General features: G+C 46.9%; 1 protein-coding gene across 1 annotated transcript; it reads right to left on the reverse strand.

Annotated features, from left to right (window-relative positions):
- Positions 1 to 27089, reverse strand: LOC142301713 (G2/mitotic-specific cyclin-B2-like). The gene is made up of 8 exons (XM_075342731.1): positions 26972 to 27089; positions 26717 to 26812; positions 18841 to 19005; positions 16493 to 16651; positions 16089 to 16325; positions 4066 to 4206; positions 688 to 798; positions 1 to 202 (listed from the first exon to the last, which is right to left on the reverse strand). Exons 1-8 carry the CDS (start codon positions 27059 to 27061, stop codon positions 92 to 94), a joined length of 1110 nt encoding a protein of 369 aa, XP_075198846.1. The 5' UTR covers positions 27062 to 27089; the 3' UTR covers positions 1 to 91.

A 27089-nucleotide genomic window follows, 5' to 3' on the forward strand; every position in this document is an offset into this window, starting at 1 on the left:
CAATCCAACCCTGAAATAAAAGCGATCTAAAAATGGTTACAATGTTTCAAAGCGTTGTAACAAAACTGTATACATTGCATCCATCAAGCTCCTACAGCTCAGGCAGAAGAGGAGCAGCAAGACGCGATAAGACTTTAGAGTTCAGCTGAGGGATGGTGCTAATCCGATTTAGTTTTCGGCTTGCATACTTGTTCTTAACATACTGTGGGGAATAAAATAAATAAAGTTATTGGGACAATAAAAACCCAAAATGGTTCAGTTTACGTTTCAGGACTACATTCCCATTGCACAGAATAACTTTTGAAACAATCTCTGAAGAATTATCCAATCACAAACTTGGTTATTCCCATCAGGACGATTCTTGCCACCAACACGGAGACTACGTCGTTCTGTATCTAGGTGGCTAAGTAGGGTGGGGGGGATGGCGCTCACACGTTAGAGGTGGGGGTGTTTGTGAGCTCATACTGTATACAGGGGGATGTCAGCATACTTAATTCTGCTCAATATTAACATTTTAATTGTAATATTCAGTAGAGTTAATTACAGCCTATTGGTTCGGCCCACCATACCAGTCACTGTATCTTGTGGCCCCTTGGAAAAAAAAATTGTCCACCACTGATTTAGTCAATGCATTTTCTGAAATTCTTAGAATAATCAAGTAGCAAAAAAGATCATTAAAATACTTACAACAAATTTTGTCATATTGTTATTGACCTTTACTACATTCTTTGCTATATGCTGCATGACTGGGAACAGATTTTCTTCAGTATAGCCAGTGTAATGGTGGACTGTGGCATCCTGAGTGGAAAGCAAAGAAGATCTTAGGTGGTGAACAGCAGTCACATTGTTACTGCATTATAAAGAAATCACACAAGACTGATTGCAAAAGAATTTGCCACAAATGTAAAGTAACAGGTCTGTAGAGAATCTTTGCTCTAATTGTGAGCTTAAGAGTTTAGTCAATTTAAAAGGAGTTTTCCACTACTAATGTAAGCACCTTTCATTTGTCCTAACTCTTCCCAACTACCACTTTCCTAATCTACTTCTGTAGGCTAACAGGCTTGTAAATATCTCTATAGTAGCTTTGATGCTTCCGGCTGGAGACCGGAATTGGACCGGAATTGGACCAATTGAGCAGGGCACGCCACTGGTGGGAGCGGGGCTGCCTCTGAGTGACAGCAGATCATACCCAGATCACACTTCACTCTCCTCTCAGCCTGCACTGCCAAGTGCAGATCATTCAATGTGATATACCATCTAATGATCGGCACATCGCAAAACTTGTCATATGAAAGCACCACCCTGTAAAGCTGGCTGAGTGGAGAATGAAGTCTGCACTGCGATGTGCCGATCATTCACTAGCGAAAATACCGCATGTGCAGCTGCACAGGGGCCCAGAGCGGGAGGGCTCTGGGGGGAACCCCCCCACACACGGGCCCCTTCCTCACCTGTTAGGGCCTGCAGGAGGGAGAGGATTCATCTCCACACAAGCTGCCAGCGCGCAAAGGATGACATAATTTTTCAGAGACAGGAGACTCCGCCCACCAACTCCGTCTCCAGCAGTGCAGACAGAGGCCTGTGCTGTATAGCAGACATGGCTCCCTGCCCCCTCATCCCTGAGCTGCTTCCCTTCCTCGCGTACTGGAAATAAGAGGAAGAGGAGGACCACCACAGACAAGATGGAAGTACCAGCTCCAGAGAAGAACCTGCCGTCCTGACCATCATGTGCCATCATCTGCAAAGAGGGTGAGTCCATGTGTAATGTCTGAAAATCTATTTATCTGTCTCTACCCATCTGTCCCTCTACCTATCTATTATCGATCTATCCATCCATCTATATGTCTAATATGTTTGTATATATGTCATGTCTATGTATTTCTGCACATATGTGTGTATATTGTACATGTATTTATCTATATACATCCTTGTATTCACCGATATGCTCATCTTATTTCAGCTCCATTACAAGTGTGAACAAGGCCGGATGTGGTGAAGTAGCATGTGAACATATAGGCGAATACATTCATTTACAGAAGCCTCCTACTCACTTTATTGATGGAGTGTGTCTGTGCAAGTAATGTAGTGTGAGTGTATTTATATACACACACCTACTGCCGCTTTTCTACTTTCCTGAGAGCAGTCACCGCTCTCCGGTATCTCGGGTCACACTACACTCTGAGCCAGAAGTCTTTTACAATTAAAGCCTATAGAGCATCTATCTGACGCTCTATAGACTTACATTGTAAGTCACTTTCAGGTCCTGCAGAGCAGTGTGACCCAGAGATACTGGAGAGCTGGGACGTCACAGAGAAGAGGAGCAGAACAGCGCTAGATACTGGAGAGAACGGCGGTCATGTCATTGAAAAAGGGAGCAGAACAGCGCTGGATATCAGTGAGAGTGGCGGTGACCTCACTGAGAAAAGGAGCAGAACAGCGCTGGTCACCGGTGAGAGCGGCGGTAGGCGAGTATATTATAACACTACATGCATATACACATTCCATCAGTAAACAAATTAGTGAGACCTTCTTTAATGAAGTCTATGGCGCGGCTGTGCTTCGTTGTATTTCCTCTGTTTCACTGCTATATCCTCCTGTGGTATAGGGCGCTGCTTATAAGGAGCCTGACAGCGGATACACGTGGATCAAGCAGCCTGTATCAGACATCACATCTGTACGACTATTTCATGCGGCTCAGTCCCCAACATCTATTAATGGCCTTCTGTGAATCTCCTCATCGCTTTAGGGTCACACACACCTGGCTGTGATCGTACAGCCACTGCCTGGTACATGCTGCCCGCGGCTCATGGGTATCAGCCTTCAGGTTCCCTTTAAAGGAGTGGTCTGAAATACATGTACTGTAAAGAAACTGTCTGGCAAAAGAATCTAAAAAGGGGGTTACATTTTATAAAACTAAAAAAAGAAATTATTCACCCCTGCTGTCACCTCCTGGATCCTGTGCCGGCCGTCCTGTGGTCTTGTCCCAGAATATGTCACTGTTTTACCAGACACAGGACCGCTGCAGCTTGTGATTGGCTGCAGCGCTCAGGTGACATGAACTGCAGGCATCACAAGCTGCAGCGGTCCTGTGTTCCATAGAACGGTGACATAATTAATGCTGGCACAGACGATAGGGCAGCCGGCGCAGGATGTGACAGCAGGTGAGTACAATTTTTTTTTTTTTTTTTTTTTTACAGAATCTGCTGGACAATGCCTTTAATAAACTATAATCATCTTTCTTCCATCTGACAGCTCTAGTGTTCTATTCCCTGATGCTTCTATTTACAATGGCTGCAGACATCACAGCCCAGATGCCCCATGTGACCGCTGCAGACAATCACTGGTTTCAGACTTTTGAGCCGTATACCACTGACAAGCTGCAAAACACAGATGGTGTCCAGGTTGTGCCATCTCCAACCTATGTAAATAGAAGCATTGGACACAGCACTGAAGCTGCTGCAGATAGAAGGGTGCAGGATTGTCTATTATAGTCAGATGGTAAATATGGAGATTATTTATTGTTTAGATTTGGTCGTTGTGTCCTAAACTAGGAAAAAAAAACAGTGCAACCCATATGTTTACATCATATTATTATGGTATGAAGGGGGAGCATAAAAATTTAAATTCTTGCACATGGACCCCCTACAGTCTGTGTCCGCCATTGCGATCATTAGATAGTATATCACATTGCAGCGCTTGTCACCTCAAGCACCTTACTGTAAAGCAGGCATAGAGGAGCGTGTGAGGTGGTCATGCGTGCAGACTGCTGTCACTCAGAGGCAGCCCTGCCGCCACCAGTGACGAGCCTTGCTCAGTTTGTCCAATTCCGGTCTCCTGACACTGCTGATAGATTAGCTTACAGGAGCAGGGTAGGCAGCAGAAATATATATGGAAAGATTAAAATTTAGTATAAATGAAGAAAAAAAATGTGTATGGGGAGGGGGGGGGGGTTGGGGTCAACATTAGTAATGGAAAACCCCTTTAAGTATTGGGAGTACTTTGGGTTTAGAATTTAAGTATGCAGATGCATCTAAAAGCAAACAGTAGTATCAAATAGTGGCTACTTACCCAAGAACCCCAATCGAGAACTTTTTGAGTCAGGCACAGTGATGCAGCTGCTATGATGGACGGCCGATAGTGAACCATGTCATAGTCCACCAGGGTAAGTTCCATAAAGTATTTAGCAAGAACGTGGTGCTCGGCATCTGCCTAAAAGAAAAGTATATATAGAATATAACATTTGCTTAAATAAAAAACTGGCAGGCAGTGGCACTCTGGAGAAGACAGGACTGTGGAGTCTTATGCTGCACAACACTATCATACAGGTCAGTGAAACCAGCACACTTAAAGAAGTTGTCCAGTTACCAAAACTGTTTTTTTTTTTTTCTGATAAATCTTGCTAATATGTGCCCCTCAACACATCTATTATGTTTTTTCAGCAAAATTACCTTTCATTGTGCACTAGCAGCACACGGTCATTGCTGGCTCCAGCTCTGATGGGGTTAATCTCTCCTCTGACTTCCTGTGTTCAGTTCCTACAAGTCCCAGAATTCTTTGTGGCTTTAGGGCGGTGTCTGGCTTATCTAACACACCCATTGTGTCTAATACACCCACTCTGCTCCCACCCAAACCCTCCTCCCTGCCTCTTCCCAGTGGATGTGCACTCAGAGAAATCACAGATACAGCAGCTCTGCACAGCCAGGGGAAGAAAGTGTGTGCGCGTGTATATACAGTGTGTGTGCGCGTATATACAGTGTGTGTGTGCGTATATACAGTGTGTGTGTGTATATATACAGTGTGTGAGTGAGTGTGTATGTGAGTGTGTATGTCATACTCACCTGTCTGCAGGGTACGGGTGCCATGCCTGCTTCCAGCCCCTGTCTCGGTCCCGCCGCTTCGGCTGTGTGCAGTCTCCCCGGTGCATGCATGAAGCTTGCAGGACCTGGCCGTGGATCACCTGATGCAGTCACCTGACGCATCAGCTGATCGTAGTCTCGCCGGCTATCAGCTGATCCTGCCGTCAGGGGACTTCATCAGCTGATAGCCGGCAGCTCCTGCAGTGATGGGCCAGGATCAGACTCCGCTCCAGGAGCTGCCGGTCATCAGCACAGACGTGAGTATTTATTTATTTATTTTTTTTTTTGCACTGATGCATCAGCTGATTGTATAATCGGCTTTTATACAATCAGCTGATGTATGATGTGATTCACATCCTTTATCCTGACACATCATCTGATCGCTTTGCCTTCCTTCCAGCAAACCGATCAGATGATATTGGATCCGGATTGGACGGCACGGGACCCTGACCCAGGATTACTGCGGAGGGGGGTTTATTTGAATAAAGATGGAGTCACTAATTGTGTTGTGTTTTATTTCTAATAAAAATATTTTTCTGTGTGTTGTGTTTTTCTTTTTTTCTTATCATTACTAGAAATTCATGGTGGCCATGTCTAATATTGGCGTGACACCATGAATTTCGGGCTTAGGGCTAGCTGATAATATACAGCTAGTCCTAACTCCATTATTACCCGGCTAGCCACCCGGCATCAGGGCAGCTGGAAGAGTTGGATACAGCGCCAGAAGATGGCGCTTCTATGAAAGCGCCATTTTCTGGGGTGGCTGCGGACTGCAATTCGCAGTGGGGGTGCCCAGAAAGCTTGGGCACCCTGCACTGTGGATTCCAATCCCCAGCTGCCTAGTTGTATCCGGCTGGACACCAAAATTAGGCGAAGCTCACGTCATTTTTTTTTTTAAATTATTTCATGAAATTCATGAAATAATTAAAAAAAAAAAAAAAAAAAGGGCTTCTCTATATTTTTGGTTCCCAGCCGAGTACAACTAGGCAGCTGGGGGTTGGGGGCAGCCCGTACCTGCCTGCTGTACCCGGCTAGCATACAAAAATATGGCGAAGCCCGCGTCATTTTTTTTTTCTTTTTGGGTAAAAAACTGCATACAGTCCTGGATGGAGGATGCCGAGCCTTGTAGTTCTGCAGCTGCTGTCTGCTCTCCTGCATACAATGAACATTTTGAATAAGGAAATGACATCAGACCTTTTTTATTTTTTTCATCAACAATCTTTAATGGCATTGTGCACTGATTAAAAACGCAGTGAGCAAAAACGCAGCAAAAAAGGCACCAAATCGCGGCAAAAACGTGACATGCAGCATCCGGTCACCTGCACTACAAGTGCCAGAGTGGAGAAAGATAGTGACATGCAGCACACTATGTGTCAGAGCAGAGCATGTCACTGTCTCCACTCCGCTGACCTCACAGCCCGTACACGCTGCGATGGATGCAGGGGGACACAGAACAAGTAATCGGCCGACACTGGAGTCATCTGATTACTTGGGATGAATTGAACAGTAAAATGCTCTGGTGCTCGATGGGTGAAGCCCATGCCGTTTTTTTTTAAAAAAAAAATTAATTAAAATAAAAAAAAAAAAAAAAAATCACATTGTTTGTGGGCTCCCGCTGCATTTTCTGTTGCTAAGGGTAACCAAAGCAGCTACTGGCTGCTAGCCCCCGCTGCTTGGTGTTACTTTCACTGGCAATAGAAATGCAGGGAAGCTTTTTTTTTTTTTTTTTTATAAAGGTTTTTCCCTGAAAACGTTTTTAAGAAAATGACGTGGGCTTCGCCATATTTTTGTATGCTAGCCAGGTACAGCAGGCAGCTACGGGATGCCCCCAACCCCCAGCTGCCTAGTTGTACCCGGCTGGGAACCAAAAATATAGAGAAGCCCTTTTTTTTTTTTTTTATTTCATGAATTTCATGAAATAATTAAAAAAAAAAATGACATGGGCTTCGCCGAATTTTTGAGTCCAGCCAGGTACAACTAGGCAGCTGGGGATTGGAATCCGCAGTGAAGGGTGCCCAAACTTTCTGGGCCCCCCGCTGCGAATTGCAGTCCACAGCCGCCCCAGAAAATGGCGCTTTTATAGAAGCGCCATCTTCTGGCGCTGTATCCAACTCTTCCAGTGGCCCTGGTGGCAGGTGGCACGCTGGGTAATAAGGGGTTAATACCAGCTATGTTTTACCCGCTGGTATAAAGCCCGAGATTCTAAATGTCAGGCCAAGGTTGACCTGGCCATTAAGAATCTCCAATAAAGGGTTAAAAAAAAAAAGACCACACAGAGAAAAATACTTTATTAGAAATAAATACACAGACACAGTAGGGACTCCATGTTTATTACTCCCTCTCACCCCTCCACGATGGAGAGATTTCTGTACTGACCATGCCAGGAGAGAGCGAGGGAAAAGAGAGCGAGCGAGGGGGGGGGAGGAAAAGAAAGCGAGCGGGGGGGGGGGGGGGGGGAGGAAAAGAAAGCGAGCGGGGGGGGGAAAGAGAGCGAGCGGGGGGGGAAAAGAGAGCGAGGGGGGAGGAAAAGAGAGCGAGGGGGAGGAAAAGAGAGCGAGGACGGGGGAGGAAAAGAGAGCGAGAGGGGGGAGGAAAAGAGAGCGAGGGGGAGGAAAAGAGAGCGAGGGGGAGGAAAAGAGAGAGCGAGGAGGGAGGAGAAAAGAGAGCGAGGGGGGAGGAAAAGAGAGCGAGGGGGAGGAAAAGAGAGCGAGGGGGAGGAAAAAGAGCGAGGGGGCGAGGAAAAGAGAGCGAAGAGAGCGAGGGGGGAGGAAAAGAGAGCGAGGGGGGAGGGAAAAGAGAGCGAGGGGAAGAGGGGAGGAAAAGAGAGCGAGGGGGGAGGAAAAGAGAGCGAGGGGGAGGAAAAAGAGAGCGAGGGGGGAGGAAAAGAGAGCGAGGGGGGAGGAAAAGAGAGCGAGGGGGGAGGAAAAGAGAGCGAGGGGGGAGGAAAAGAGAGCGAGGGGGGAGGAAAAGAGAGCGAGGGGGGAGGAAAAGAGAGCGAGGGGGGGAGGAAAAGAGAGCGAGGGGGAGGAAAAGAGAGCGAGGGGGGAGGAAAAGAGAGCGAGGGGGGAGGAAAAGAGAGCGAGGGGGAGGAAAAAGAGAGGAGGGGGGAGGAAAAGAGAGCGAGGGGGGAGGAAAAGAGAGCGCAGGGGGGGAGGAAAAAGAGAGCGCAGGGGGGAGGAAAAAGAGAGCGAGGGGGGAGGAAAAGAGAGCGCAGGGGGGAGGAAAAGAGAGCGAGGGGGGAGGAAAAGAGAGCGCAGGGGGGAGGAAAAGAGAGCGCAGGGGGGAGGAAAAAGAGAGCGCAGGGGGGAGGAAAAGAGAGCGCAGGGGGGAGGAAAAGAGAGCGCAGGGGGGGAGGAAAAGAGAGCGCAGGGGGGGAGGAAAAGAGAGCGCAGGGGGGGAGGAAAAGAGAGCGCAGGGGGGGAGGAAAAGAGAGCGCAGGGGGGAGGAAAAGAGAGCGCAGGGGGGAGGAAAAGAGAGCGCAGGGGGGAGGAAAAGAGAGCGCAGGGGGGAGGAAAAGAGAGCGCAGGGGGGAGGAAAAGAGAGCGCAGGGGGGAGGAAAAGAGAGCGCAGGGGGGAGGAAAAGAGAGCGCAGGGGGGAGGAAAAGAGAGCGCAGGGGGGAGGAAAAGAGAGCGCAGGGGGGGAGGAAAAGAGAGCGCAGGGGGGGAGGAAAAGAGAGCGCAGGGGGGGAGGAAAAGAGAGCGCAGGGGGGGAGGAAAAGAGAGCGCAGGGGGGAGGAAAAGAGAGCGCAGGGGGGAGGAAAAGAGAGCGCAGGGGGGAGGAAAAGAGAGCGCAGGGGGGAGGAAAAGAGAGCGCAGGGGGGAGGAAAAGAGAGCGCAGGGGGGAGGAAAAGAGAGCGCAGGGGGGAGGAAAAGAGAGCGCAGGGGGGAGGAAAAGAGAGCGCAGGGGGGAGGAAAAGAGAGCGCAGGGGGGAGGAAAAGAGAGCGCAGGGGGGGAGGAAAAGAGAGCGCAGGGGGGAGGAAAAGAGAGCGCAGGGGGGAGGAAAAGAGAGCGCAGGGGGGAGGAAAAGAGAGCGCAGGGGGGAGGAAAAGAGAGCGCAGGGGGGAGGAAAAGAGAGCGCAGGGGGGAGGAAAAGAGAGCGCAGGGGGGAGGAAAAGAGAGCGCAGGGGGGAGGAAAAGAGAGCGCAGGGGGGAGGAAAAGAGAGCGCAGGGGGGAGGAAAAGAGAGCGCAGGGGGGAGGAAAAGAGAGCGCAGGGGGGAGGAAAAGAGCGCGCAGGGGGGAGGAAAAGAGCGCAGGGGGGAGGAAAAGAGAGCGCAGGGGGGAGGAAAAGAGAGCGCAGGGGGGAGGAAAAGAGAGCGCAGGGGGGAGGAAAAGAGAGCGCAGGGGGGAGGAAAAGAGAGCGCAGGGGGGAGGAAAAGAGAGCGCAGGGGGGAGGAAAAGAGAGCGCAGGGGGGAGGAAAAGAGAGCGCAGGGGGGAGGAAAAGAGAGCGCAGGGGGGAGGAAAAGAGAGCGCAGGGGGGAGGAAAAGAGAGCGCAGGGGGGAGGAAAAGAGAGCGCAGGGGGGAGGAAAAGAGAGCGCAGGGGGGAGGAAAAGAGAGCGCGGGGGGAGGAAAAGAGAGCGCGGGGGGAGGAAAAGAGAGAGAGGGGGGAGGAAAAGAGAGCGAGGGGGGAGGATAAGAGAGCGAGGGGGGAGGATAAGAGAGCGAGGGGGGAGGAAAAGAGAGCGAGGGGGGAGGAAAAGAGAGCGAGGGGGGAGGAAAAGAGAGCGAGGGGGGAGGAAAAGAGCGAGGGGGGAGGAAAAGAGCGAGGGGGAGGAAAAGAGAGCGCAGGGGGGAGGAAAAGAGAGCGCAGGGGGGAGGAAAAGAGAGCGCAGGGGGGAGGAAAAGAGAGCGCAGGGGGGAGGAAAAGAGAGCGCAGGGGGGAGGAAAAGAGAGCGCAGGGGGGAGGAAAAGAGAGCGCAGGGGGGGAGGAAAAGAGAGCGCAGGGGGGGAGGAAAAGAGAGCGCAGGGGGGAGGAAAAGAGAGCGCAGGGGGGAGGAAAAGAGAGCGCAGGGGGGAGGAAAAGAGAGCGCAGGGGGGAAGAGAGCGAGGGAAAAGAGAGGGGAGGGGAGAGAGGGATAAGAGGGGAGAGAGGGATAAGAGGGGGGCAGAGAAGAGGGGGAAGAGGGGAGGGGGAGAAGAGTGGGGGGAGAGAAGAGAGTGGGGAAAGAACGGGGGGGGGGGGGGCAGAGGTGCTCTGTCACCAACTGTCTCCACTCTGTGACTTGTGGTGCAGGTGACAGAGTGCAGACAGTTGGTCCCATGCAGCAGGACAGATGGCAGAGCACAGCGGTGACATGCCTGCCAGTGTCTTGCTGCTGGGAGGAGCACACGATCACACTGCCCGACACCGGCCGCTCTCCTGACATCGCAGCAGAGCGGGCGGGTGGACAGTGTGAGCACATACTTACGTGCAGGGGGGGATTCAGCTAAAGACCCCCCCTGTACTGCACCCTGGCGCCCCGTGTCTCAGCCTCTCTGCAGGACGCCGACTCCACAGTGACGTCCTCCGGCTCCTCCCCTCGATGCTGAGCTGTGACGTGCGGTAGTCACCGCCCACAGCCCTGTCACTCAATCTGAGTGGCGCCGGCATCCTGTGACGTACCCGTCTTGTTTGAGAGCCCGGAAATGCCGGGACGTCAGAGGATGCCGGCGGCCACAGCTCCAGGGGGTCATGTGACTGGCACTGAGCGTGCAGGATAGCGCCGCTCAGTGCCAGAACTGGAAACAGAAGGCAATGGAGAAGACGCCTAGAATTGTAAGTATAGCTCATACAGAAAATAAAAAAAATGGGTGAACCACCCCTTTAAGCCTGCTTGACACGCTGCAATGTCTCTTACAATGTGTCGGCGGGGTCACGTCGTAAGTGACGCACATCTGACATCGTAAGGTACATTGCAGTGTGTAACAGCTACGTGCTATTTCGAATGAACGGTAAAACGGTCATCGCACGCACATTGTTCATTTCTCTAGAATTGAACGTGAGATTGTACATCGTACCAAGGGTAGCACACATCGCAGTCTGTGACACCCCGGAAACGATGAACAGATCTTACTTGCGTCCTGCGGCTCCCGGCCAGCAATGCGGAAGGAAGGAGGTGGGCAGGATGTTATGTCCCGCTCATCTCCGCTTCTATTGGCCAGCTGCCGCGTGACGTCGCTGTGACGCCGAACGTCCCTCCAACTCCAGGAAGTGGATGTTCGCCGCCCACATAGAGGTCGTATGGACGGGCAAGTGCGTGTGATGGGGGTTAATAGTTTGTGCGGCACATTCAACAAATTAAACGTGCCGCACATACGATGGGGCGGTTACGATTGCCTACGATATCGTATGCTGGATCGTAAGGTGTAAAGCAAGCTTAAGGCCAAGCTCACATGGCTGTATGAACGAGGGGGAAAGGGGTCACCCCAGCATATATGCTGTTATGTGGGACAATCGGGCCGGTAATGCAAATGACATTTGGCTCAAAGTCTGATCAAAATTGTAGCAGAATGTCAGTTTACTGTGATCAGATTTGTGAGAATCACAGTAATGGCGAGGAAAAAAAAAAAAAAAAAAAAAAAAGAAGGAGAGAGAAATCTTTCCATTGTATCAGCTTAGAGGACATCGGAGTGCTGTCCAATGTGTTACACGCACCCGGAGACTTGAATGGGTGCATGTGACCCAAGATACTCTGACAATATCCGCATGCTTGATATTTTCTCATACTAATTGGGCATGAAAAAAATCCACTCATTGCAGGCCCGGACTGACCATAAGGCAAGTCTAGCAAATGCCAGATGGGCCGGTCCCTGTAGTGGGCCGCTCTCTGCTGTCACCGCCGCTCTGCTCAGCAGTGTGCAAGCCGGGAACTGCCATGTGCACACTAGCTGCAGCAGGACCAAGAGGCAGCGCTGTGCCGTCCTTGCCGTGTGCCCGGCATGCACATTGCCAAGGAGCGCGGCGGTGCCGGTGACCGCATCTTCCTCCTTCCTATTCAAATGTATTTGCGTCTTTCAGACGCAAATATATTTGAACAGCGCGCCTGCACTGGACCCCGCCCTCAACGTGCAGCAACGTAATGACATCAGCACATTGCTGACGTCATCACAGTGCTGCGGGCGCCACGCTGGATGCACCAGGCAGCGGTAAGCACTCCATAGAGGCGCTGAAGATATTAAATGGGGATGAGTGGGGAGGGACTGAGGACACAACGAGGCAGGAGTAGTGATGGGGGGGTGTAATTTGTGTGTGGGGGCTAATAGGGGTGCATTGTATTGTGTGTAGGGGGTGATGGGGGGGTGCATTGTAGTGTGTGTGTGTGTGTGTGTGGGGGAGGGGAGGGTTAATGGAGGGTGTGTGTGTGTGTGTGTGTGTGTGTGTGTGTGTGTGTAGGGGTAATGGAGGGTGCATTGTATTGTGTGTGTGTGCGTAATGGAGGGTGCATTGTTTTGTGTGTGGGGGGGGATTACACAAGATGTTTGGGGTGGGGAATATATAAATTAATAAAGGGGCAATATGGGGGGACATTATGGAGAGAGGAAGTGTGGGGGTATATTACAAAGAGAGCAGTGTGGAGGGGACATTATGGAGAGAAGCTGTGTATGGACATTATGGAAAGAGGCAGCGTGGGGGTATATTAAGGAGAGAGGCAGTGTGGGAGGTATTTTGGATAAGGGCAGTGTGGGGGGGATATTTTGTGAAGGAAGCACAGCAATTATTTTTTCAGGGGCACAACATGGGAGATATTTATATTTATGAAGCAGTATAATGATACTTTTATTTTTAAAGGTGCTGTGTGGGGAAGTGCTGCTAAAGAATAAAGATGGAGGTCTTCAGAGACGAGCAGTGGGCACAAAACCTTATCATGGCGTCTATACTGCGTAGAGACAAAGGATTGGAATGACTCAGAAGATGTCATCTATAAAAGGTACCTGGATGTAAATTATTATTTGTGACATTGCCTGCGTCTTATCAGTATTGTGGTTCCTGTATGGTCCGCAGTCTGATAACAATGGTAAGGAGATGCTGGGAGTTAAGGACAAGCTGGAAGTTGTAGATTCCGGCATCTTCCGAGCCTGCCCATTGATCTGCATTGTAAAATACAGAGCGTTTTCCGAGTGGAAAACACCAGAAGAATGGAGCGGTCACTTCTTTTAATCACTTGGTGGTTTTAGAAACCGGAAGTGGGTAAAAGATGCTCAAAATCCTGAACCTGTGCACAGCGAGGAGATGCAGATGGTCATTCATGGCCAGTATTTTTCATAGTAGTTTCCATGGTGGGATCTGCCCCCAAACATTTCATTGCATATTCCCTAAGTGGTATGTACCCAAAATTATCACCAGTGACAACAACAGCTTCCCTGATCTATCTGTAGAATAGGTCATCAGTATTAGGCCAGGGGGATGTGATTTTGTATCCCCGCTCATCAGCTATATGACCGCAGCATTATATGGAGAGCAGCATCCTCTTCATTATCTGTGAGACCCAGCTCTGTAGGGAAAATAGCGGCTTCACCAGGTCCTGCTACGAAGAGCAATAAATAGGCCTGAGCTGTAATACTGGATGCAGCCGTGACTGCATGTTATATGGTCGTGTTACACAATCTACAAGTGCACAAAGACATTACACATTCACCACGCGAAAAGTGGGCCTGTGCACCCCCAAGTGCCAGGGCTGAATTTTAGTCCCAGGCCGGCCCTGACTCATTGACATTGCCCCATATTATAACATTGGTCTGAGGGCTGTCGGAACATTAGATATCCTTCGTCCATCTGAGCCCTAAAACAGTCTCTGGCTTTTGTAAAAATAAAAAAAATAAAAAAAAAAAGTAAAAAAACATAGGCTTCACAAGCTTCATTTTCACTAGTGCACTGCATCTCAAAGATTTTGCAGAAATTTTCAGGTTGCTGATTAAAATTAAAGAACTTCATTTTACCTTCAAAGAAAACATTAAATTCCAATCTAGTTTGTGACAGTGTAGATAAAATAACCTCGGCATAGAAGACTCAAAAGTGGGCCAGTAGGCTATATACAGAGTAAAGTTGAACCAATATAGAAAAAAAAAAGGAAAGTAAAGCCAACAAAACAACTTGTATACAGTTTATTAAGATTACAATTTCAAGGACAAACAGTGAACAAAATGAGGGGGCACAGCGGGGGGAGATGCCGTAATTGTTACACTAACGGGTCCCATAGAAAATGTAATATATACAGTCATATGAAAAAGTTTGGGCACCCCTTTTAATGTTAACCTTTTTTCTTTATAACAATTTTGGTTTTTGCAACAGCTATTTCAGTGTCATATATCTAATAACTGATGGACTGAGTAATATTTCTAGATTGAAATGAGGTTTATTCTACTAACAGAAAATGTGCAATCCGCATTTAAACAAAATTTCACCGGTGCAAAAGTATGGGCACCCTTATCAACTTCTTGATTTGAAAACTCCTAACTACTTTTTACTGACTTACTAAAGCACTAAATTGGTTTTGTAACCTCATTGAGCTTTGAACTTCATAGGCAGGTGTATCCAATCATGAGAAAAGGCATTTAAGGTGGCCACTTGCAAGTTGTTCCCCTATTTGAATCTCCTATGAAGAGTGGCATCATGAGCTCCTCAAAACAACTCTCAAATGATCTGAAAACAAAGATTATTCAACATAGTTCAGGGGAAGGATACAAAAAGTTCTCTCAGATTTAAACTGTCAGTTTCCACTGTGAGGAACATAGTAAGGAAATGGAAGAACACAGGTACAGTTCTTGTTAAGCCGATAAGTGGCAGGCCAAGAAAAATATCAGAAAGGCAGAGAAGAAGAATGGTGAGAACACTCAAGGACAATCCACAGACCACCTCCAATGACCTGCAGCATCATCTTGCTGCAGATGGTGTCAATGTGCATCGGTCAACAATACTGCGCACGTTGCAAGGAGAAGCTGTATGGGAGAGTGATGCGAAAGAAGCAGTTTCTGCAAGCACGCCACAAACAGAGTCGCCTGAGGTATGCAAAAGTACATTTGGACAAGCCAGTTACATTTTGGAAGAAGGTCCTGTGGACTGAGGAAACAAAGATAGAGTTGTTTGGTCATACAAAAAGGCGTTATGCATGGAGGCAAAAAAAAACACGGCATTCCAAGAAAAGTACTTGCTACCCACAGTAAAATTTGGTGGAGGTTCCATCATGCTTTGGGGCTGTGTGGCCAATGCCGGCACCGGGAATCTTGTTAAAGTTGAGGGTCGCATGGATTCAACTCAGTATCAGCAGATTCTTGACAATAAATGTACAAGATTCAGTGACAAAGTTGAAGTTACGCAGGGGATGGATATTTCAGTAAGACAATGATCCAAAACACCGCTCCAAATCTACGCAGGCATTCATGCAGGGGAACAATTACAATGTTCTGGAATGGCCATCCCAGTCCCCAGACCTGAATATCATTGAAAATCTGTGGGATGATTTGAAGCATGCTGTCCATGCTCGGCGACCATCAAACTTAACTGAACTGGAATTGTTTTGTAAACAGGAATGGTCAAATATACCTTCATCCAGGATCCAGGAACTCATTAAAAGCTACAGGAAGCGACTAGAGGCTGTTATTTTTGCAAAAGGAGGATCTACAAAATATTAATGTCACTTTTATGTTGAGGTGCCCATACTTTTGCACCGGTCAAATTTTAATTGCGGATTGCACATTTTCTGTTAGTACAATAAACCCCATTTCAATCCAGAAATATTACTGAGTCCATCAGTTATTAGATATATGAAACTGAAATAGCTGTTGCAAAAACCCAAATTGTTTTAAAGAAAAAAGGTTAACATTAATAGGGGTGCCCAAACTTTCATTTGACTGTATATTATATCATATATATGCAACCAGGATGGTAATATATAAACAGTGCTTTATAAAAATTACAGTCTAGTGGCATACATACAGTATGTGACCTGTTGTAACAATTGCTGCGTCTCCCCTGCTGTAGCCCCCCCCTCCCCATTTTGTTAACAGTTTGTCTTTGCAATTCTAATCGTAACATTTGCACATTATTTTGTTTGGCTATACATTTTCTTTTTTTGGATACTTTGTAACTGTACAGCCAAGGTTGAGGCAACATTTGTCGCACTCAGTAGGCCATATGATAGGAAATCACTAGATACGATGTTGCTGCGCACACCGCAATCTCATTGTAACGTCACATGTCACAGGCTAACCCTCAACTAAGAGATAACAAAACCTTAGTCACATAAAAAGAAACATACGTGGCAACACCTGGTGGCTCTGCGAAGGAAGTGTAGCGGTAATGGTCTTCCAAGGTCAAATCTCAGCTTATCAAGTATTGTTTTTTCCATTTCTCGAATCTCTGCATTGGAATAGGCATTATCTGTTATGTAGACAAAGTCTGCGATCTCTGGAGAATACATTTCTTCATATTTTGATGCCACAAAGAGTGATGAAACTCCCACCAGTTGGAGCTTATTCCTTTGAACAGGATGAACCTTAAGACAGTTGCAAAGTTATAAAATGTAAATGCCTTTTCCCTTTAGCCAACAGATATGTATAAAAAAAACAAACCAAAAAACACAATAGTGTTTTTCCACCAACCTATTACATCCATGTACAGTATATATCAGTAACAGAAGGCAGCGTATATTAAGAAACCTACTTGTAGGAAGCGATCCAAAATTGCAACAGCCATGTAGAGAGTCTCTTGGAGAAGGTGGAATTTAGAGTGAACTTGCATTAGCCAGTCTATGAGGATTGCTCTCATACGCTCATTCACTTCCATTCCTTTCAGATAATTTGGACGTATAGACTGTTTGACCTTGATTTGCAAAGTGAAATATAGTATAGGCTTCATTGTATACAGATAGGGCAAATTTAGCAAAAAGAACACACAAAATGCAGGATGTGCACAACATTAAAAGGATTGTCCACTAGATTAACATTGATGGCCTACCCTAATGATAGGTCATCAATGTCTGATCGGCTGAGGTCTGACTCTTATTGATTTGAATAGGAGGCGGATGTACAGTATCCGGCCGCGGACACTATCAGAAGATGAAGTGTGACGCCCTGGGCAAGCCAGGGGTCACAGGTCATGACACCACCACACACCCCACATTCCCTGCAGGCACACCAAGGTCAGAACACAAATCCTTGTTGCCCTCCTTCAGGGGCTGATGTCCACACCAGGGGGTGGGCCAGGCGGTTGGCTCCGCCCACCGAGGAGTTCACAGTCCTGGAGGCGGGAAAACCAGGCAGATGAGTTTGAGAGTTGAAGGAAGTGAGAGGGAAGTGGTAGAGGAGCAAGTGTAAGGAGAAAGTGACAGTAACAGAGCCTGAAGTTGATCCGGGTGTGTGCCCCGGACTGAGACAGCAAGGTTGGCAGATGGCGGTGACCGTCTGCAGGAGTGGCCTATTGTAGTCTACCGTAAGGACCGTGGACGGGTGGTGGCCCGGCGGTACCGGACCGGTACACAAAGAGAAGCCAGCACCATTGGCAGGGGCCTTTCGGATCCCGGCAAGGCTTGGAGTCGCCGTACAATTTGCCAAATCCGTCAGTGAAGGGGACCTCCGGGTCTCCCAACAGCCAAAGTCCCGATTGAAGGCAACCGTCCAACCATATTGGAGAGACACCGCCACCGCCAAGGCACCAGTTTCTCAGAGCCAGCGCCTGCGGGCAAAAGAGGGGCTCCTCCGGCTCATATCCAAGCTGGGGAGCGGGTTACCGGTGGGAATCCATCGCTACCAACAACCGTATTTAGGTGCAGGGAAGAGACAGTCACCGCTAACTTGCAGGGAACATCAACACCGCAGCCATCCGAGGGACCCGTCCAACCAGCCGCTTGTTTACCGTGAACTGTGTCGTCATCATTGGGCTGAGTGAGTACCTCCGTGCCGTGCGGCACAGCGCTGCCCCTGCGTCCCTGCACCTCAACAGGCCCCATAACCCGCCTGTCAACCATCCTAACTCCCCATCATCGGGCCCCGGGACCACCAACCCCCTACCCACGAAGGGGAGGGCCAACATCTAGCTGCTCCATACCACCACTCCCGGGATCCCCATACAGAGCAGCGGTGGTGTCCACACAATCACCACAACCGTGGGTGGCGTCACGGACAGTAAATCCCCAAAACCAATCCCCTTTTCACTCACGGGCGAGGAGCGCCGCTCGAGTCCCCGGCCCATCGCTCGAGCCACCGAGCAGCAGCCGGACCCGAGCAGAGGGAGAGCGCGGCGTCCCCTCCTCTGCCCGCGACAGAAGCAGCTCCAAAACTGAGCATTTTCAGCTGCGGCACTGGAAACAGCTGATCAGCTTTGGTGCCTGGTGTCAAATGCCTGCCAATCAGACATGAATTACCTACTGTAAGGATAGGCCATTAATGTTTAAGTAGTGGACAAGCTTTTTAAATACACATTCTATGGGATGCTTCAGATGTACATACAAAATTGGTCTAAGTATAGGCTGCAATGTACAGACTGGATGTAGCTCTCCTGACCCGAGCATTACAGCCTCAGACACGTGAGGCAGACCTGTTGGTAGTCCATGTTTGCACGGACATCTGACTCAGTCTAATGTGAGCTTGATGGAGCACTAATGACTAACAGCTTCTTTCTTGCTGGAAGGGCGCCCTTGCTTGATTGGGAGTTCAGACCAATGATATGGTCACACCATTGGTCTGCATTGTGCAGTCTCAGATCCTGTAAGCAGAGCAGAAATGCAATGAAGCATACTGGAGCCATAGGTTCAACCAGCTTCAGGGCAGCAGTTCTAAAAAAAAGAGGCTATAACCGCTGAAGTTCTTGCCCAAGAGACTGGTGCAGCCAGAGCTGGCCACAGACCAGCCACCAGTTCCTGCTGAATTTGGGATGGGGAATTGTCTAGAACTGAGTGTGGGGGGGGGAATTTTCATTAATAAGCAAGTTGCTTGTCTTTAGGAGACCTTTGGGAGGTTTTTTTGTCACAAATCGGTACATTTTAGCCAAACTGAGCTAATTGAATTACAAACCTCCAGTTCCTTCAGGTATCTATAAATGTCTTTTACATAGTCACTGCACATCTGTGGTTTGTCAGAGTCTTCAGTGTCAATATCTTCCACTTCATTGAGAATCTCTGAAAATGCTTGGCAGAGGCCATCTTCATCCTTTATTGTTCGATCTGTATTGAAAGGGACCTAGAAGGGGAAAGTTAGGCATATTTCTCCTGGAGAACAGCACACTAAGCATGATACAGCAAACAGAAGGGACTAATAGCTAAGTGTAGATATTAACATTTACGACAGTTTATTGCATTTTTCTGTAGATAAGGAACCATCCAAATTTGCTCCATTAGGATATAAGCAGACAGTAGATTATTGCAGAAACTTCTGCAGTTGACCCACTCATATGAATATGTGGTCTATTTATAAGATGGCACTGGTTTGATTTTATTTGTTTTGCATTCCTTTGCCTGGAAAATAGCTTTTAAATTTCAATACAAAAAAAAAAAATCACTGAGTCACACAGGCTTAGAAAATAGAATTTGGCTCGACTGTGTAGGTTGGCACCCAGGAGTAGCAAAATGTCCCGACAAAATAAAAATCTTATGCTCGGGCACACATACTCACGAAGAAGCCCCTGGCGAAACGCGCGTTAGGGTATTTATTTTCTCCAAGCTCCATGCACTTTATTCTGGCAGCCTGACACTGGTTCGTATGGCTGCTTTTGTATCCCCTGGCCTCTTCATGCTCTTATGGCTGCATCTTTGAACCTCGGGTTAATGCAATATTACTTGTCCTGTTGCTGCTAAAACCACTGGTTTTCGGTGCTCTGGGTCAGTGCAATAATTATTATCTTTCTGCTGCTATTTATCATCTTTGGGTTGGTGCAATATATTATACATTGGCAGTGCCATTTATACTTTTCTAGCTCGTTATTGAAACACAGCCCATATAGTGCATTTTATCTACTTCTTCCCTTATTTGCACAGGTGGATTTGTCCCACATATCTGATTAATTGCTCTATGTACTGACTGAAGAGGAGTGTAATATCTAACCTTATATTGAGGACCCCTAGTGGTCAAAATATTTATATATATATATTTATCCATTATGTATTGGTGATACAATTGTGCTTTTGGGTTGCTTATGGATGGAAATAATTTTCATGGCGTATCCCCTTTTTCTTTTTTTGTTTGTTAGTGTTTTTTACTTTGCTGATTCATTTTTTCAATAAAGATATTATTTGATTCTACCTTTTGGCTATTCACTCTGTTCTCTATAGGTTATTGTTCTTACTTCAGAGTTAGCTAATATATGATTTTGGCCATTTATTGGTGTTTTGCTCGGGCACACATAGTTGAGGCAAAAAAAATAAGATAATACTGCATTTTTATTATTCTACTATTTATTGACGCAAAAGACAAGTTTCCAAATTCCGATGTTTCGGCCCTAATCCTGGGGCTTTGTCAAGAATGCGAATCTGTGTAATACAACAGGTGTCAAAAGGGATATTTACTATTAACACACAGAAAAGATTATAATTACTTACCGGTAATTGGATTTTCCAGAGCCATGACAGCACCGTACATGAGCGAGTGTATCCGCCCCCAGGAACAGGAAACCTATCTGAAATAAAAGGTGTACCTGTCCAAAGCCCCAGTTTTTAGAGCCTTAGAAGTAACCGCCTTATTAATAAACACATCCATCACCATATAGGAGAAGCCCCTAATGTACCACACACATTCTACACATGAGTTGGGGTTTTTTTGTGATAAAATCCACCACCAAATCAGAGAGGGAACTAGCATAGTGCTGTCGTAGCTCTGGAAAATCCAATTACCAGTAAGTAATTATCTTTTCCCTTCACATGACACCGCACTGTACGTGAGAGAATACAAACAAAAAACACACACACACAGAATTCTAGGGTGGGTCCACCACAGAGAGCAACTTTCTCCCAAAGAGATCTGAAAGCCCCAAATCCAAATGATAGTGCTTGAAAAAGGCAGAAGGTGATGACCACACTGCAGCCTTATAGATGTGCTCTACCCAAGTGTTCGCCCAGGAATTGGATATAACTAATAAAATGGGCCCTAATCACTTGAGGGGGGCCTGTCCTGAAACAGAGTATGCCAAACTAATGTCCTTCCTCACCCACCTAGCAATAGTGGACTTTGTGGCCACTTTCCCTGTATTCGGCCCACCAAACAAGACATACATGGTGGAAGACTTTTACCAGGGTTCTGTTATCTACAAGTATCTCAGAACGCTTCCTCTGATATCGTGGGAATGGAAGACCTGCTCTGTGATTTTGGTTTGTCACAAAGGATGGCAAATTTTATTTCCTGGCTTTTATAAAACTTGGAGTTAACTATAGGTGAAAAGGCCGGGTCTAATATCCTGTCGTCCAGAACCGTGGTGAAGGGAGGGTTAATAGAGATGGCCTGTAGTTCACAAATATGCCTGGCCAATGTTAATGCCACCAACAATACCAATTTTAGGGTGAGGGCCTTATTATTGGTGGCTGACAAGATGGGTTCAAAGGGGGCTCTTATGAGGGCATTCAGTACTAAAATTATGATCCTGGGGCCTGATAGTGGCCTAGAAGGAAAAGAAAGCCCTGATTAATCTACACACCCATGTAGTGTGGGCAGTTTTCTTACCAAAAAGTGTGCTTAGGGCTGTAACCTGTACCTTCAGGCTATGTGCACACTTTGCATTTTTTCATACGTTTCCAAAGCATTTTGTACTGCAGCGTTTTGATTTTCAAGCAAAGTCTATGGGAAATTGTGATTTCTTGTGCGCACAATGCTGTTAAAAACGCGGCGTTTCAGTTGCAGAAAATTTGGCAAAAACTCAGCATTTAAAGAAGCAGCATGCCAATTGTTTTTGCCATTTTGGCAGCGTTTTGCTAACAGAGTCAATGAGAATTTTCCAAACGCATCCTAAATCAAAATTCTAGTGTTTTACATGCTTTTTTGATGCAGAAAGCATGCGTTTTTCACATTATATTAAGGGCATGATATGTCTCTTTACACACACACACACACACACACACACACACACACACACACACACACACATAGTCCGACAATTAAATTAATGAAAATCAATAATTTAACATTATTTTATACATAAATATTAGAACACCGTTATAATTTTAATAAAATTAGCTATTTTGTGTATGATTTTAATCATGATATTCGTTATTTTTTTCCGTTTTTTTCATAGTGCTTGAATGTTTAAACTTTATTTAGTAGTGTATTTGTATTCAAAACGCATCTGACTTTATGCATTGAAAAAGCATGTAATACGCGGCTAAAACGCAGTAAAAACGCAAGCGTGTTTTTAGAGTTTTTGTGGTCAAAACCAAATTTGACAAAGACAATTTCTGCCAGAGGATGCGTTTAGAACTGCAAGAAACTCAACGCAAAGTGCGCACATAGCCTTAGTGTACTGGTAGATAGGCCCCTTTCTAACCCCTTCTGCAGAAATTCTAAACACCTCTGCTAGCGGCACCTGCTGCTGTCGGATAACGTGCACCCTTAAAACTCTAGGAACTCCCTCCGACTCCCCTCGTGGATATAGGAAAAAGAACCTTTCATGCTGATGAGTTTCTTGGCTTGCGAATAAATCTATCTCCATTTTTCTTCAAATTAGACAGATTTGTTTGAAAACCTCTCAGTTCAAAGTCCATTTGGTTTGTTTTAGCATAGGACTGCTTAGGTAATCAGCTACGATATTGTCTGACCTCTTTAGGTGTCGTGCCCTGAGTGACCGCAGGTGCCCCTCAGCTCTTCTGAATGTTTTCTCCATCTCCACCATGAGGGATTTTGACCTGGTACCCCCTTGGTGATTTTAGGTAGGCCATAACCATGTTGTTGTCTGAGAAGTGGACCCCGTTTTTCCCTATGATCTTTCCTAAGACTGACTGTATCACTTCCATCACTGCTGCTAGTTCCTTAAAATTTGAGGAGCTGTCTCTGAAAGCTAAATTCCACTCCCCTTGAAGGTATTGGCCCTGCAGATAGATGCCAGCCCAGTGGGTTGGGGAGCCTATGGTGATAACTATTGGTTCTTCAGTGTTCCAAGGGACTCCTTTCCTCAAATCTTGTTCATCTAGCCACCAATCTAGTAACCTTAGGACTTCCTTAAATAGCCCAGCTCTGCCGCCTGAATGGACAAAACTTACAATGAAGGCCTCGTGTAGAACTGTGCCCACTGCTTGTCTCACATTGCTTGTCTCACTGAGATTTCTGGTTGCATTTGAACTGAAAGGATTTTCTGTTTTATCTTGAGTATTTTTTATTTGGGTGGGAGAAAAGAATATTGTCGAACTGAGTCCACATTGAGTCCCAAAAATACTTGAACCGGAGTCTGTTTTTTTCCCCTTGATTTTGCCTCCTTTATCAACCACCTTAGCTCTAACAGGACAGAGGTGACCTGGCTGACGGCTGCTGAACAATCCCCTTCTAACTTTCCCACTATCAAAGTCCTCAAAAGTATGGGACTATTAAAATGTCCTTTTTTCTTTTGTAGTTGGCCATGTCCGTCACAATTTTGGTGAACACTCTTGGGGCTACTGAGATGTCAAGCAGGGACACTGGTACTGAAAGGGAGTCAGTTTCCCTATGACTTTTACTGCCTGCCTCAGATATCTTTGATGATCTTCGTGGATGGGGGACATAGTAAGATGCATTTGTCAAGTCTGGTGCTGCCATGTAGCAAAAGGGGAACAGTAGTCTCACTGCTGAATTCAGTGTCTCCATCTTGAATCTTTCTAATTCAAAAGTAGAGATTGTGGGATCTTAGATTGAAGATGGTCCTGAAGGACCCATTGGGGTTTGTTTGTTTGTTTGTTTTTTAAAATACGAGAAATAGGTTGCTAGTAGGGCTGAGCGGACCCGAACTGTAATAGTCCTGATCCGCACGGGTTCAGCGCTATATCTGTGTTGTACCCGGCTGCGGGATTCCGGGTGCACAATCCGGAATCGGCAATTATTAAAAATAAACAAAATCAGAAATAAATGAGAGTTTCATACTTACCCAGACTCGGTGTCATGGCGGCACACTGCTTCCGTGTCACGCATTCACTTCCTGTACTGTGCACGCAATCACACAGCTTTCCGTGCTTTCCCCACCCACCAGATGTCCTCTCATCTGTGATTGGTTCCTGGCTGACGCGCCCCTAGCCTGTGACAGTCTCTGCCACGGTCATCGCTTATCGCGGCTCAGTAATAGGCTGCACTCAGAGAAAGCAGCCGTGCTCTATGGCTGCTTGCTCTGAAATGTAGCAGAGCTGGATGTGTCGCTGTTGGACGTCGTGTGGATTACGCCGGAGCTGGAGTGGTTTGTTGGGGATAATAAAGAGGTGAAGGAGGGAGAGTTTTGTACTTTATTTCAAATAAAGGATTTTTCTCTGTGTCTATTTACATTCATGTACAGGTTTGTGTGATGCAGGTATCTGATAGACGCCTGTGCCAGCACAACCTAGGGTTTAGTAGCAGCTGTGTGCTGTTATTAACCCCTGCTATTAGCTCGATTGCCAGCACACCAGGGAAATCGGGATGAGCCGATATCGCACCAGAATTGTCACATCTAATAGATGCAGCAATACCGGGCGATGCGGGCTGAGAATATACCTGCCCCCAGCCGGCGTTCTTTGCTGAAGATCAAAACTTAATTATTTATTTAAATAAAAAAAAAGCCGCATGCGACGAACTCCCGCGAGTCTGACATCGCAGCACAGCCGCACACTTCTGACAGGAGCATGCATGTGTTTCTAGGTACATGCACGCTCATGCTCAAAGAACGGCAGGCTGTGCCGGGTGAGGTCATGCTTGGCAGACCCGCACAAATCTAACATCACAGTCACAGTAGCACTCTTCTGACAGGGGCGTGTATGTGTTTCTAGGTACATGCACGCTCATGTTCAGAGAACTGCAGGCTGTAAAAAGAAAAAAAAAAATCCTGCCAGCAGTTGGAAATTTGGTGCCGAAATCTGGTGCAGACGATTTCAGCACCAAATATGCACCTCCTAGCAAAAAAAAGTGTCAAAAATAGCGAAAAAAATAAATGCGGCAAAAAACGCAGCAAAAAAATGTGTGAAAACACCGCGTTTTTTTGCCAGGAGGTGCAGATTGGATGCAGGAATATGGTGTAAAAATTTCAGCAACAAATTTGCATCTCTTGGCCAAAAAAAACCCAGATTTTTCTGCTAGGAGATGCAGGTCTGTGAAGTCAGTGACCTCCACCTGAGGTCAGGTTACCTGCGATCACAGATGAAGGACCGTGGGAACCTCCAGCTGTGACCGCAAATGACCTGAGTGACGTCACCGCTCAATGCGCAGCTCATTCATTCTCTGGAGCTCACAGAGAGCGGTCGTGTTCACGTGCCTCTCTGATATTCAGATGTAGCAGAGCTGAAGCGGCGTGGGACCTCCTGTGGATTACGTCTGAACTGCAGGGTGTTGGGGGGGGGGGGGATTGTTTATTAAAGAGGTGAAGGAGGGGGTGTTTGTATGTTATTCCAAATAAAGGATTTTTCTCTCTTTTTATTTACATTCATGTACAGGTTTGTGTAATGCAGGTATCTGACAGATGCCTGTGCCACCATTAACCTAGGGATTAGTAGCAGCTGTGTGCCACTATTAATCCCTGCTATTACCCCGATTAGCACCGCATCACGCCTCCGGGAAGACCTGGTATCGCACCGGGATTGTCACATCTAATACATGCGGCAAAACCGGGCGGCTGCGGGCTGAGAATACCAGCCCCCAGCCGGCGTTATCTTGGCTGGGGTTGAAAATTAGGGGGGAACCGCACGTCATTTTTTTTTTTTTAATTTATTTAAATTAAAAATAAAAAAAAAAAAGCCGCATGCGATTTCACCACAGTTACACATTCGAGGGACTCGCGCGAGTCTGCCATGGCATCACCCGGCAGCCTCGCACATGTGACTGGATACACTGCACAGATACAATGCGCGGCTGCAGCTCCAGCCGTCAGGCTGTATCTGTGCTGCCGATTGTTTATTTTTTACCACCATGCTGACCGGCAGACACTTGCACTGCTTTCCCCACCCACCGGCCATCCTGGCGCCTGTGATTGGTTGCAGTTAGCTGCCACTCAGGGTGGGAGCGCGTCTAGCTGCAACCAATTACACACGCTGGTGGGCGGGGAAAACAATGAATATTGAATTGTCGGCTCCGGAAGGTAACAGCGTGACCCGGAAGGAGTGTGCCGCCATGACAGCGCCTCTGTGAGTACACCGTGCTCGCTCCCACCCCTCTATCCCCTCCACAAACGTTTTTAACGTTCGGATTCTGGTCTCCATTGACTTATATGGGCACCGGATTCTGGAGTGGATTTCACTCTTTTCAAAATCTGGCAGTGATCCGCCGGTACCGGATTATTGGCCGCTCAATCAACTCTAGTTGCTAGTAAGTTTAGCAGATACTTATGCACTGGGAAGAATCTGTGCTTGCACTCTTCCAGGTTGCTAAATATGGTGTCTTGGATGGATCGCTGTTCTTTCAGGGATTCTACTCCCATGGTGGCTCTTATGTTCTATTACGCAGATTCCGATCCTTGACAAAACCCCAGGATTAGGGTCGAAACGTCTGAATTTGGAAATTTGTCTTTTCCACCAATAAATAATAAACCTGCAATATTCTCATTTTTTTTTACTCTAACTATATGCATGCACGATGAGATTTTTTCTGTCTAGACAGGCTTAGGGCACATTTACACTGCACAATTATATGGAAGGAATGGTTACCCGATATTTGGGCAGTGGCAACTAGCGATCAACCTACAAAGTAGTCAAACTTTTTTGAGACCAGTATGTAGAACAGAAGTATGAGCAAAATGTGACCAATAACTAGAAAAAAATAAAATTTATACCTGAAACAATGTCTTAGCTGTCCATATCACGTTTAGTACATTTTTTTCAGGGTCTTCTTGCTTTATGACTTTGACTTGCTTAGAGGTCTTACAGTTCTATGTAAAAATAAAATAAAATAAAAAAAAAAAAAAGTCATAAAAAGAGAAACATAGAAAAAAGCAACACAAATGAAAGAAAAGAGTTGGGGAGGGGGGGGGGGTGCGTGGGGGAGTTTGAGCTCATCTGGAAGAAAGGAAATATATATATATATGTACCGCAGCCACTGCATGGTTTGCTGGAATCATTGTATCATTGCGGATTTCTTCAAGAGGGTGTCTCTGGCTGGATAGTCTGTCTTTCATCATGTTTATTCCTCCTGCCAAAGCATTGTCC

This window comes from Anomaloglossus baeobatrachus, chromosome 4 (genome assembly GCF_048569485.1).
Source record: "Anomaloglossus baeobatrachus isolate aAnoBae1 chromosome 4, aAnoBae1.hap1, whole genome shotgun sequence".
Classification (NCBI taxonomy): domain Eukaryota; kingdom Metazoa; phylum Chordata; class Amphibia; order Anura; family Aromobatidae; genus Anomaloglossus; species Anomaloglossus baeobatrachus.